The sequence below is a fragment of the Coregonus lavaretus genome (genome assembly GCF_964263955.1).
Source record: "Coregonus lavaretus genome assembly, chromosome: 38".
NCBI lineage: Eukaryota > Metazoa > Chordata > Actinopteri > Salmoniformes > Salmonidae > Coregonus > Coregonus lavaretus.
Window position 1 is genome coordinate 5144279 of NC_140025.1, and position 12696 is coordinate 5156974.

The window sequence follows — 12696 nt, forward strand, 5'->3', positions numbered from 1 at the left end:
TTCTTTCTCCTTCAGGGGAAGACAGAAAAGATGAGGGGAGAAAATCAATACACTTTCATACAGCCACCATCATGAAAATCACTAGGGCTGATGGGATTTCAGACCATTTTACAGAGGAGCTACAGCTCATACCTAATCTCATTGTCAGACACAACTCATCTGGAAAAAGCTTTGACATTTTGGTTTATTTTGAGATATATATATATTTTGTCATTTAGCAGACACTCTTATCCAGAGCGACTTACAGTTAGTGAGTGCATACATTTTCATACTGGCCCCCCGTGGGAAACGAACCCACAACCCTGGCGTTGCAAGCGCCATGCTCTACCAACTGAGCTACAGGGGTTCTGTGTGTAACACAAACTCACCTTTATTCGTTTCTCTGCCTCCATAATTTTGGCATTCGCAACCTCTTCTTTCTTTCTCCGTTTAGCCTGCGAATGCAAATCAGGTCAAACGTCATTTCACTGCCAGACATCTAGACAGACAGACTGACGGACACATGCCACTCCGCAGTTTCGCACCGCAGCACTCAAAATATTCTATTTTCCCTGTAACAGAAAATGAAATGTATGCCTCACGTGCCAGTCAAATGTGTAGATCTTTTAAATATGTAATTGCAAACAGCAAAAAAATCCTGTTAAGAGTGGCTTGCCAACCGTGTCAACTCAAATTTGATTTAGTCCTGCTAAAATACTTTGGAGCTCCTACAGTGTAATTGTGTGTGCAAGGGAAATATTTTTTTTTCTCCTACCCACTTATGCTAAACTGTTGCTGTTGTCTGATAAAATTGAAAAAAATAATTTCTGTCTAATTTAAATATGGTCTGACTGAGACAGCTAGCGGAGACAGCGATTTTAATATTCAACAGCCGTCAAGCAAGACCAATTTAGCATTAGTTCCATGTGGAATTATGCCTGAGACGTTACTCCTTCCAACACTGTGGTCTTATTCAGTAATGGGCTTGGGTAAGATTCAAATACTATTGACAGAGTAGACTGAGGCTCTGGGATGCATTTGAGGAATAACGTTGTGCTAATTCAGAGGACATGTTTGGTATTGGGTCAGTTGACTGTAGTACCTCCAGGATCTGCTGGGCCCTCATCTCCTTCTCCAACCTGATCTGCTGAATACGCTTCATCTTCTCCTGGAGAAACACAGAGGGAGGTTGATCAATACACTACGCAAACCAAACGGTGGTGCAGTGGTAGAACAAGGATACCGCCATAGACAGACGGGACGGTTTGACAGGAAGTGATGCCACATAAAGAATGCCCTACCTGCTGCTTGATGATCTTCATTTGCTCCTTCTGCTTCCTCCGTTCCTCGGCTGCCATGATGGCTGAAAGAGAGACTTTAAGTGCTTAGGTGTTAAGAAATGATTTGCAGTGCTTCTGTACATACAGTTGAAGTCGGAAGTGTACATACACTTAGGTTGGAGTCATTAAAACTTGTTTTTCAACCACTCCACAAATGTCTTGTTAACAAACTATAGTTTTGGCAAGTCGGTTAGGCCATCTACTTTGTGCATGACACAAGTAATTTTTCCAACAATTGTTTACAGACAGATTATTTCACTTATAATTCACTGTATCACAATTCCAGTGGGTCAAAAGTTTACATACACTAAGTTGACTGTGCCTTTACACAGCTTGGAAAATTCCAGAAAATGATGTCATGGCTTTAGAAGCTTCTGGTAGGCTAATTGACATCATTTGAGTCAATTGGAGGTGTACCTGTGGATGTATTTCAAGGCCTACCTACAAACTCAGTGCCTCTTTGCTTGACATCATGGGAAAATCAAAAGAAATCAGCCAAGACCTCAGAAAAGAAATTGTAGACCTCCACAAGTCTGATTCATCCTTGGGAGCAATTACCAAACACCTGAAGGTACCACGTTCATCAGTACAAACAATAGTACGCAAGTATAAACACCATGGGACCACACAGCCGTCATACCGCTCAGGAAGGAGACGTGTTCTGTCTCCTAGAGATGAACGTACTTTGGTGCGAAAAGTGCAAATCAATCCCAGAACAATAGCAAACGACCTTGTGAAGATGCTGGAGGAAACAGGTACAAAAGTATCTATATCCACAGTAAAACGAGTCCTATATCGACATAACCTGAAAGGCCGCTCAGCAAGGAAGAAGCCACTGCTCCAAAACCGCCATAAAAAAGCCAGACTAAGGTTTGCAACTGCACATGGGGACAAAGATTGTACTTTTTGGAGAAATGTCCTCTGGTCTGATGAAACAAAAATAGAACTGTTTGGCCATAATGACCATCGTTATGTTTGTAGGAAAAAGGGGGAGCTTGCAAGCCAAAGAACACCATCCCAACCGTGAAGCATGGAGGTGGCAGCATCATGCTGTGGGGGTGCTTTGCTCCAGGAGGGACTGGTGCACTTTACAAAATAGATGGCATCATAAGGAAGGAAAATTATGTGGATATATTGAAGCAACATCTCAAGACATCAGTCAGGAAGTTAAAGCTTGGTCGCAAATGGGTCTTCCAAATGGACAATGACCCCAAGCATACTTCCAAAGTTGTGGCAAAATGGCTTAAGGACAACAAAGTCAAGGTATTAGAGTGGCCATCACAAAGCCCTGACCTCAATCCTATAGAAAATTTGTGGGCAGAACTGATAAAGCGTGTGCGAGCAAGGAGGCCTACAAACCAGCTCTGTCAGGAAGAATGGACCAAAATTCACCCAACTTATTGTGGAAAGCTTGTGGAAGGCTACCCGAAACGTTTGACCCAAGTTTAACAATTTAAAGGCAATGCTACCAAATACTAATTGAGTGTATGAAAACTTCTGACCCACTAAGAATTTGATGAAAGAAATAAAAGCTGAAATAAATCACTCTCTCTACTATTATTCTGACATTTCACATTCTTAAAATAAAGTGGTGATCCTGACTGACCTAAGACATGGAATTTTTACTAGGATTAAATGTCAGGAATTGTGAAAAACTGAGTTTAAATGTATTTGGCTAAGGTGTATGTAAACTTCCGACTTCAACTGTATATACAAGAGGACAGTGGGGAATGGTGGATGCACTCAGATGTTATGTAGTGTACCTTGTTGCTTCCTGGCCTCTTTCGCTGCCCTGGCCATGGCCTGCTTCTCCAGCTTCCTCATCATCTTCATCTGGGCCGCCTGCCTGGCTATCTCTGCAGAGAGAGGTGATGGAATGTTACTGTGTGACCAAACATGTTTGGTAGGTTGCATTCATAGACTTCAAATGGAGATCTGGTTGGGGTTTTTCCTCCTCACCTTGGGCCTCCAGTTTGCGTAAGAGTTTGGCCTCACTGGGGCTAGGCACCTCTGCCCCCAACCCCAGACCCTCTCCCACGTTGGGCGGCCGGCCCTTCCTCCTCCGGGAGCCCTTGCCCCCCTCGGCCCCCCGCTGGCGCTCTAAGTTGGGGGGCCGTCCCCGCCGGCCCTCCATGGCCAGGATATGAGGGATGACATCCTCGTCCTTCAGCAGGCTCCACTGCAGACCCTGGGGGTAGGACGGGCGAAACAACAGGGTAGAGGGGGTGTTAGTCTAGTGTGGGTAATAAACGGCTTCAAAATACTTTAGTTGTTTTTATTACTCTACTGTTACTCTAGGTTTTACTCTTTATATAGATCACTCATGAGAGAAAAGAGGGCAGATCAAAGATCAAAATATGCAATGTATGGTGGTATTACTGGACTACAAAGCTATGAACCGGATAATTGTCCAATTTCTACCTGTGATATGAACACCACTACAACACATTCCATTCACCATTCAGCTAGTTAAACTATCCTACTGTACAGTATATGACTGGTCACCTGTGGAAGTAATGTCAACTGATTATTACATTACTCCCTATACAAAGGGGGCTAGGGAGTAGGACTACTGGAGTCTATAGCTGATGTATATCTATGTCCCTGAACTGCTGAATTCACTTCTACTGTTCCTACTGTACATGAAAAGAGGAAATCAAAAAATAAAACGGGCAATAGATAGATGAAAGACGTCACCTGGGGTCCTTCTCTGGCTTCATAGAAGTCACCAACCATTATCTTTGCACTGAAGCTAAAATTATCGCGTGTGATGCCACTTATTCCATTTCTGGATAGATACTACAGAAGAGAAAATAATGACGTTTGGTGAGACAGGGATATCCAATGTGAAAGTATGTAAAAGTGTGACATTGAAAGCGATCTAGCTACAGTGGCGGAAGCTTAAAACTAAAGTGACGATTCTACTACTAAGCATCAAAAGCATTAGGGGGAAATTGAGCAAAAGCACAGTGAGAATCAGAATGCTCTAACAACTGGTCAGCTTTTAGTAGGCAGAGGAAGGGATTGGGGAAATGAACTAAAAGGATTCCAGCTCTTCTTATGTTAAGGTCACAGGGGTTAGCGTTGATGCTAAGTGAGCACTAGCGTGAGGGTGAGGCTAGTTGCTAGCGTAAGGCTAGTCTAACGGGAAGTGTTACTGTTACCTTCACCACATCTGGGTACTGCCTCAGCTTCTTCCCGCATGGCGCGTAGTACGCCACGTCACCTTGTATCTTCCCAGACACGTTCTTGATCCGAGTTTCTCTCTGCCAACTGTTAAACACATTGGAGGAAGGAAACTGTGAGTGAGTGACCGAATGCCAGAGACTTTGCCATTGCTAAAGAGAGCCTATCAATTCAAGTCTCCACTCTACCTACCCCAACTCCAGTGGTATTCTCAACTCCTGCTCATCCATCACCCTCTTTCTTTTCCCTGCGCCTGGAGAGAGAGCGAGCGAGAGAACGAGAGAGAGAGAGCCCGTTAGTCAAACTGAACAATACACAGTCACAGCCTCTCTCCATAGCCCTAAACACCCAGCTACAGCCCCACGCAGAGCTACTGCCCAAAACACCCACCCATAGCCACAGCATCTCAGTACTGAATATGAGCCGTGTTTCATTGTGTGAGACAATTGGGGCTGCTGGGGCACACTCCACTATGCAGGCCTTGCTGGTTACAATCAATCCACAGGCAGATCAAAGGTGTGCCCTCTCCTATTGACTGGAGCGCTGCCTCAAGCGTGTCCACTGTGTATCAAACCCCACCAGATGTGGCCATGAGAGTGCCTTATTGTTTATGAATTAACTTTATTTAACCAGGTAGAGTATTGAGAAACCCCATTCTCTGAAGGCAACTTAAGGAAATTACTCAAATATGCCCTGAAAAATCCCTGACATTCTTATGTGAATTTGATGGACAATAAAGCATTTTTAATTTAAACGTGCTTAGGAAGATTGGAATCTCTGTTGGAAAATTCCGGTCTTCCTTGTTGTGTCTGTGTGTGTGTTCTTTCCTTTCCTAAGCTGTGTAATCTCCCAGTGCTGAGAGAGAGAGGGAGGAGAGGAGAGGGGAATGAAAGAAAGAAACCTCGGCACGGCAGAAGTGCCAAACAAGTTATCAGGCCTGTTAAGCCCAAGGACATGCACCTACAGGAACCCAGGGCCGCTTAAGCCAGCCAACCGCTCGGCTAACTAAAAATAGACCCCCCTTTTCCTCTCCCTGTTCTCTTCCCACAGCCATCTGAAGATGACAGCATATAATGCCATGTGTGAGCTTAGCTATTCCAGTGTGGTTACGTGTCCTCAACAGTTAAAGGTACAGCTAGGTGTTTTTGCAGACTGGTTTTATGCTTGTGCTGTATGAGTAGCTTTGGCAGAGTAGGTAAAGAAGTTGGCCATAACAACTGATACAGGGTCAGATATTTTGTCATCCCCCTAATGTTTAAGGTTGGGATAGGGGTTAGTTAGGGTAATCTGATGCTAGATTTGCGGTTACAGGGCGATTTAAAACTTGAGCGGCTTTGACAATGTACCGGGCGTTTAAGGTGTGTTGCCTGCGGTTACCTGGGGGCATGGCCAGGGAGTAGGAGGAGGAAGGAGAGCTGTGATAGGCCAAGGCACTGGAGCTGGAGCTGGTGACGATGTTGGGCATCTTGATGACCTGCAGGTTGAGCGGGGAGCAGCTTGTGGCCGTGTGATTGGTTGAGTTGCTCAGTAAGGAGGCGTGGCCTTTGGTTAGCTTGAGTGGGGTCTTCTCCCTCTTGGAGGCGGAGCCTGATGATGGCAACTTCAGCTTCAGGTCCTTCAGTTTGCCACCGGAGACGTCCGCGTCGCTGTCCGAGTTACTGTCAGAATCTGAGAGGAGGGTACCAGAAAGAGAGAGCGTATCAATGGGAGACTCAGCAATGGTTGAATGGTGTTCACTATTGTACATCACCATAACCCCCCAAAAACTGTACACTACAAAGATTGCATGTGCATTCCATTAGGATGGTCAGACAGTAGGTATCTAACCTGACAAGCTGTCATCCGAGTCCTCCTCATCATCCTCCAAATCATCCAGATCATCATCATCATCATCATCATCGTCGTCGTCATCCTCAACAGAGTCATCCGAGTCCTTGCTGCTAGGGAGACCAGGGAGACCTGGAAGACCGGCCTCGGCCCCTCTGAACAGGTCCACCAGAGACTGCACCAGGTGGCTCTGAGAGAGGCCCTTCCAGGCTGCCATGGGGGCCAGAGCCTGGGCCTGAACCTGGAGGTTAGGGGCCTGGAGCTTAGGGGCCTTGGGGGCCTTGATCTTCCTGGGTCCCCGGGCCGTGGCCGGTGAGGGTGAGGTAGCGGGCCGTGCCGGGGGGCCCTGAGAGGAGGCCGAGTGGGCCCTTCCACTGATGCTGAGGTTGACGGGCAGCGAGAGGGACGCCCCTGCCCCAGAGAGGTCCTTGTTGGGGTCCTTGCGGGGCTTGGTGATAAGGGACAGCGGCGCGTCCTGAGCGGTGGTGCTTTGGATGACTCCGTTGGGGTGGGCAGCCAGGCCCAGGAGAGCGCTGGACAGGAAGAGGTTGGAGTGGTTGTTCTGGGGGGGAGGGGGGAGGGGAGCAGGGGGCAGCTTGGTGCTTCTACCACCGCCATCGCCACCCGGACTCTCCGAGGAGGAGAGCTTGGGGGGCGGCAAGGAGGATGACGTCACCCCAGCAGCCTTCCTAGAGGTTTTGTGACCCTGCTGCTTCTTGGGCTGTGCCGCCGGGAACGTCTGGCCTTGCGAGAGTAAAGACTGGAACGGAGGGAGGGAGGGAGGGAGGGAGGGAGGGAGGGGAATAAAAGAAGGGAAAACAGCATAATTGTGCCAGCTGTCAATTTGCATCTACGTCGATTATTCAAGCTGGTGATGAAGCACAATGCCTGGCTCACTCTGTCTCACTGTGCCTAGGACAGAAGGCCTGGAGACAATGGCATATAACATGGCAATAACCACAGGCATTGTACTAAGTAAAGAGTAAAGCCGCTGATACAGTTCCTGTATCTCACTTAAATTACTACAGTTATGAGTCTGTGAAAAGTGTTAGCGTCATGCATCTGTGTTTTACTTTAAACAGCACAACGGCAGATTTGATATAACGACAGTCACGTTTGGCGTTGCACCGTGTTTCAGCAAACACAGGTAAGGGCTTCGACATGTACATTCAACTAGATGTGATATGAAGTGAAACAAATCAATTTCACAGACCATGTAATACAGTAACAGTTACTGAACCACTGGGGGAATGCAGAGGCCTTTGGTTCCACAATAACCTCTCCACTGGTAAAATAGAACAAGGGAAAAGGCTATATTTTCCACTTCTAGAAGGCTGGAGCCATAGGAATTAGCCTCATCAATTAACTACTATTTCAATTATCATTTCGACTATATCCGAGAGGTCCACAATCCACTGTAAAAGGTGATAACTATGTATATTTTCTATTGAGTTGTGACTGTATTAAATGGAGAGTAAAACAGTAATATATACATGTACATACAGTAGCTATACGTGCCGTCTGCTTTGCTGAGGTAATGAGGCCAAAAGCATTGACCTTTTGGTTTACAGGCTGAGCAACACAGCAGGACACCCAATCAAATGACTCAGACAGGACTGACACTTCCCTCTCTGACTCCCTCTGGCTGGAAGCAGCCCTCGTACTGTAGCTCATCTACAGTATGTTACCATGAATACGAACAACCTTCGAACTGTGAAAGGAGAAACCGTTTCATGTTTGACCGCTTTTAGATTATCAAAATTAGGTGAAAAGCTTATACTAGCCAGTAACCAGTCTGTGGTATTATTTGACCACGGGAAAAATAGCTACTGTGTGAATACTGGGATACTCTTAGCGCCATATTCCTTGCTAGTGGCTGTGCAGAGAGAACAGTGGACCAACCTGTTTGAGCCTGAATTCGTTGATCTGAGAGAGTGATTCCTCCAGCAGCTTCCTCTTACTGGCCTTCCCACTGCCAGGTGTCTTCAGAGGCTTGGGCTGCTGGGAGTTGGCCATGGGTGACGTGAGGAGAGGGAAGGATTGAGGCGAGGAGGACAGGGGTACGGAGCGGGACAGGGAGGGCACCGACAGGGGCTTGGGGGAGGAGCAGAGGGACAGGGGCAGGTGCTGTGGCGAGGAGGGCAGGAGCTTGGGCGGCTTAGGGGAAGCTGTGGTACGTCCTTTGGGGGAGGTGATGAGGGGGATTGGAGAGGCAGAGAGGGGTGATGGGGAGGTTTCCCTGCAGGGGTGGGTGAGGAAGGCTAGGGGCTTGGAGCTGGCTGCTAGGCCTGTGGACTGGATGACACTAAGGTGCTGCTGGAGACCCTCCTTCCTGGGCCGGGAGGTCTGGAGAGACAGGGGGGAGCTCTGGGACAAGGTAGGAGGAGAGGGGGAGTGCTGTGAGGGGACCAGGGTGTGGGGGTCAGAGGGCACGCTGTTCCTCTTGTCTTGGGCCTCCTTCATGCCCGAGCTTAGTGTCCCGATCTGGGGAGGGAGGAGAGGAGAGGAAGCCTGCTGTTAGCTCACCCCGGAGCACATCACAGACATAAGTAGCTATACACTACCAGTACTATTCACTATCACTGTACCTTCATTTTTTTCTTCGCCCGCCTCGCCTTCTCCTTCTCCGAGTTCCACGCCTCACTCTTTCCATCCTCTTCCTCATCCTCATCGTCGTCATCATCATCGTCGTCCTCCTCTTCCCCTCCGAGGTCCTCCAGGTCGCTGCTGATGGCTCCGTCACTGGAGCTGTCCGAGGATGAGCCTGATTCGCTGTCACTGACCCCAGCGACCTCTGCTGGCTTCTTACTGGGCTTCTGCATTAGGGCAGAGAGCTGCCAATCAATAAAGCACCCAGTGTACTTTTTGACCATTTGATTTTTGTTTCTAAACCGGAAATGGAAAACTAAAAACGTCCAAAATAGACCCCAAGTCAAATACTTCAGGCTTTACTATAGCTATAGACGAGTTGGTTTTTAGCAACAAAACCGACGCGTGCACAACTATGGTGCAAAACAGACAGAGTTGGCTTAGACTGTTGACAACATGTAATCTATATTTAATCTCCAAATATTTATTGAAAACATAAATACAATTGTATAATGAGCACTAGCAAATGTTTAGCCATATTAGCATTGACATGAAATCCGTCAAAACACCTCAAAACAAGACATGGTATCAATAACATAATACAACGAGCTGGAACGAGCCTCCTACGATTCCCCACATGGCAGACTTCTTGTCATTGTTGCTAGCTATCTGAGCATTCAGAATCATAACAACGTGGCTTCCGGCCACATCGATGTGCGCGCATCATTTTCGTGACGTTGTCAGCCAACACGGTCTACATTCATCAGTAATCTAGCGCCACTAAATCATTGAGCTGACCTTGTCTTTAGGTTTGTGGGGCGCTTTCTCCAGCTGTAGCTCTGCTGTGTGGCTCTGGCTGTGAGGGCTGCTCCTGGGGCCCCTGGCCTTGGGGTTGGGGCCCTTAACAGCCTGGGAGGCACCCAGGGATGGGGACGCGCTCATGGAGTATGACCCCTGCATGGTTGGGGAGGAGAGCCCGCTTCCGTTCACTGCCCCGTTCACCCCTGAAATCGCATGGAAAGAGGCACGGCACACTGTTACATATCATCTCAATCTCATTTGAGACATTGCGAGTAAAAACGCCTATGAAACATCTGGGGTTCTTCTGAATGCGGAATAGAATAAAAACCCTTAAGAAAATATGTATTTATGTGTATCTCATTTAGGCATGCTGAACATGGTGTGAGCACAACATGAGTGGTTTACATAATAAAAGATAAATTAAAAGATAGCATCAAATGAAAAAATGTGATTGAGAGAGAAAGGGTGCAGAGAGAGAGAGAGAGAGAGAGAGAAAAAGAGAGAGAGACAGAGAGAGAGAGAGAGAGAGAGAGAGAGAGAGAGAGAGAGAGATAGCGTCAAATGAAAACATTTGATTGAGAGAGAAAAGGTACAGAGAGAGAGAGAGAGAGAGAGAGAGACAGAGACAGAGAGACAGAGAGCGAGAGACAGACAGAGACAGAGACAGAGAGCGAGAGAGATAGTGTGTGAGAGAGAAAGAGCGAGATAGAGAGAGAGAGAAAAAGATAGAGAGAAGATGAAAAAAATCCAGCATATATGCCATTTACTGAGACTGGAAGTCATTATAAGGTTCTCTATGGGAGAAATCTCATCAAGGAGCCGGAGACTGCAAAGACTAGGGAGCCTCTCACTTAATCCCTGTGAACAGTTTCCACCACCTGCTTACAGGAATGATTAATTCATTCACATCTCTTGCAATTGCCAGAGGGGTAAAAAACGTTGCGCTTTAAATACCTCACCCTCTTAAGGGTACCTTTTATTTCCTGGCGGTAAAATTATTTGCCGCTTTTGAACAGGTGTGAGAAGCTCTTTCACACTCTGTGCCCATATACAGGTACAATACAATACATTTTCCCCTGATGAGCACAGAAAGTGTCGCAATTATCACCTTTGTTCTCAGTTCAAAATGAAGCATTTGTAAAGGTTCAATGTAAGAAGGCTGGCTGTTGCTGTACCTTTGGGGGTCTGTCCGTTTTTGCTGGGGGTCCTGGAGGGGGGATGCAGGGGGCTGGGGCTGTGGTTCTGCTGGATATGGGGGGTGAACATTGTGGAGAGGCCCAGGAACGGGGGGAGGAAGGCTGCTGCACCTCTACTGTGGGCCTCTGCTGCTCGCCACCATTCTGATGAAGAGAGAGGACAGCGACATGTCAGTGCCACTCTGTCACATCCACTAACTTCAGTACTGAATATCAATTACAATTGCCTAAAGAGTATTAGAAGTTAGCACACACTTAAATACTGATTAGTCATCCTGTTTCATTAATCTGCTGTTCAGGTCAAGTAAATCTCCTGGACCCAGTCATGTTACATCTGTCCAAGCTCCACACCCGGCCCTCCTCTTACCTGTCAGAGCTCCCAGCTGGGGATGTGCGGCCAGGGCCGCAGACATCCCCAAGGACCCCAGAGAACCCAGGGACCCCAACGACCCCAGGCCTCCGAACTCTGGGCGTCCTGAGCTGGTGGTGTACAGGCCGAAGGCTGGGTGGCTGACCAGGGGGAAGGCACTTGACAAGGTGTAGGGCTGCTGGTCGCTCATCGCCCCATACAAAAGACCTGCGGATGGTCAAACAGCACAAAAAAACTATAAATCAATCAAATGTATAAAAAACTATAAATCAATCAAATGTATTTACTAAGTACTTTTTACTTCAGCAGTCACATCAGCAGTTGTCACATTACTCATTGTGTATTTATTATTACTTTTATTATTATTTTACTTTTCTATTATTTCTCTATTTTCTTTCTCTCTGCATTGTTGGGAAGGGTCCGGAAGAAAGCATATCACTGTTAGTCCACACCTGTTGTTTACGAACCATGTGACAAGTAACATTTGATTTGATCAGCAGTGTGCTTCTGTTTGGGGTATAAATTAAGTTTTTCTTGAACTTAATTGAATTCAGAGATGACTCGAGGGTTCGTCGTGCCCTCAGAATACCCTGACTCGCTGGCTTCTTAGGTATACATCCCTTCTGTGTGTTAAAGTTTAATGACGTTTTCTCCTCTCTCCCTCCAGGTTTTCTGCTGGGTAAGATGATGTTTTATGTATATTCAACAAGACATTAGGCAGCGTAAAGGACAAAGATGGCCCTGGATTGGAGCTTGACAGGATTACACATGCTTGTGCAAATCCAGAACAGAGCAGCTCAGATGAGAGTGACTGAGACAGAGACACTACTCCGAGGGGAGATGCGCATCATGCATGTTCTAGATAGACGGAGCTCTAGGCTGTACTTCAGCAGGGGAGAGAGAGAGAAGAACACAAAAAGAGCAATCACAGTCGACAATTCATATGATATTTTCTGACGAGGAACTGATTTGTTTAATTAGACTACAAAGAGAATGTTCTTAGGGGCAAAGTTAAAAACTAAACGGCAAGACATTTGCATAAGTATTCAATTTTGTATTTACCAAGAAACTTGAAACTGATGCGGGCTGAGCAGCGGGACATTTAGACAGCTGGGAGTGTAATTGAAGTGTTTCTGCAGGTACTGTATAGGACAGATCCCTCCTCCATTGTGTCTATCACCATGCAAATGAAACAAGCTCAAATAGGCTAAATCAGTGGTAGACCGAATAACAAGCAAGTCACAGTTCTTTAATACACCAGCTGTGTGTGGTGTTTGAGAGGCATACCTGTGATATAGCCTCTTCCTAATTATTTCCTCCAAACCTTTTTTGAATTAAATTTCAGCAGCACACTGCCCAAAAAAAGATTAATACTTCAACACGATCATCATCAAGCTTTCACCTAAAC

At 46.7% G+C, this 12696-nt stretch overlaps 1 protein-coding gene across 1 annotated transcript in view; it reads right to left on the reverse strand.

Annotated features, from left to right (window-relative positions):
- Positions 1 to 11495, reverse strand: part of LOC311112341 (bromodomain adjacent to zinc finger domain protein 2B-like) — a 24539-nt gene extending 13044 nt beyond the window's left edge. The window contains exons 1-16 of the mRNA XM_084155405.1: positions 11286 to 11495; positions 10898 to 11062; positions 9720 to 9925; positions 8921 to 9148; positions 8235 to 8816; positions 6333 to 7092; positions 5883 to 6173; positions 4698 to 4758; positions 4484 to 4592; positions 4017 to 4118; positions 3279 to 3507; positions 3083 to 3175; positions 1281 to 1342; positions 1082 to 1147; positions 369 to 434; positions 1 to 9 (exon numbers count right to left, since the gene is read on the reverse strand). The exon at positions 1 to 9 is cut by the window's left edge and continues 36 nt beyond it. Of these exons, the coding sequence (XP_084011531.1) occupies positions 1 to 9; positions 369 to 434; positions 1082 to 1147; positions 1281 to 1342; positions 3083 to 3175; positions 3279 to 3507; positions 4017 to 4118; positions 4484 to 4592; positions 4698 to 4758; positions 5883 to 6173; positions 6333 to 7092; positions 8235 to 8816; positions 8921 to 9148; positions 9720 to 9925; positions 10898 to 11062; positions 11286 to 11478 (3222 nt within the window). The 5' untranslated portion in view covers positions 11479 to 11495. The remainder of the gene's footprint in view (positions 10 to 368; positions 435 to 1081; positions 1148 to 1280; positions 1343 to 3082; positions 3176 to 3278; positions 3508 to 4016; positions 4119 to 4483; positions 4593 to 4697; positions 4759 to 5882; positions 6174 to 6332; positions 7093 to 8234; positions 8817 to 8920; positions 9149 to 9719; positions 9926 to 10897; positions 11063 to 11285) is intronic.
- Between the last annotated feature and the right edge of the window lie 1201 nt (positions 11496 to 12696).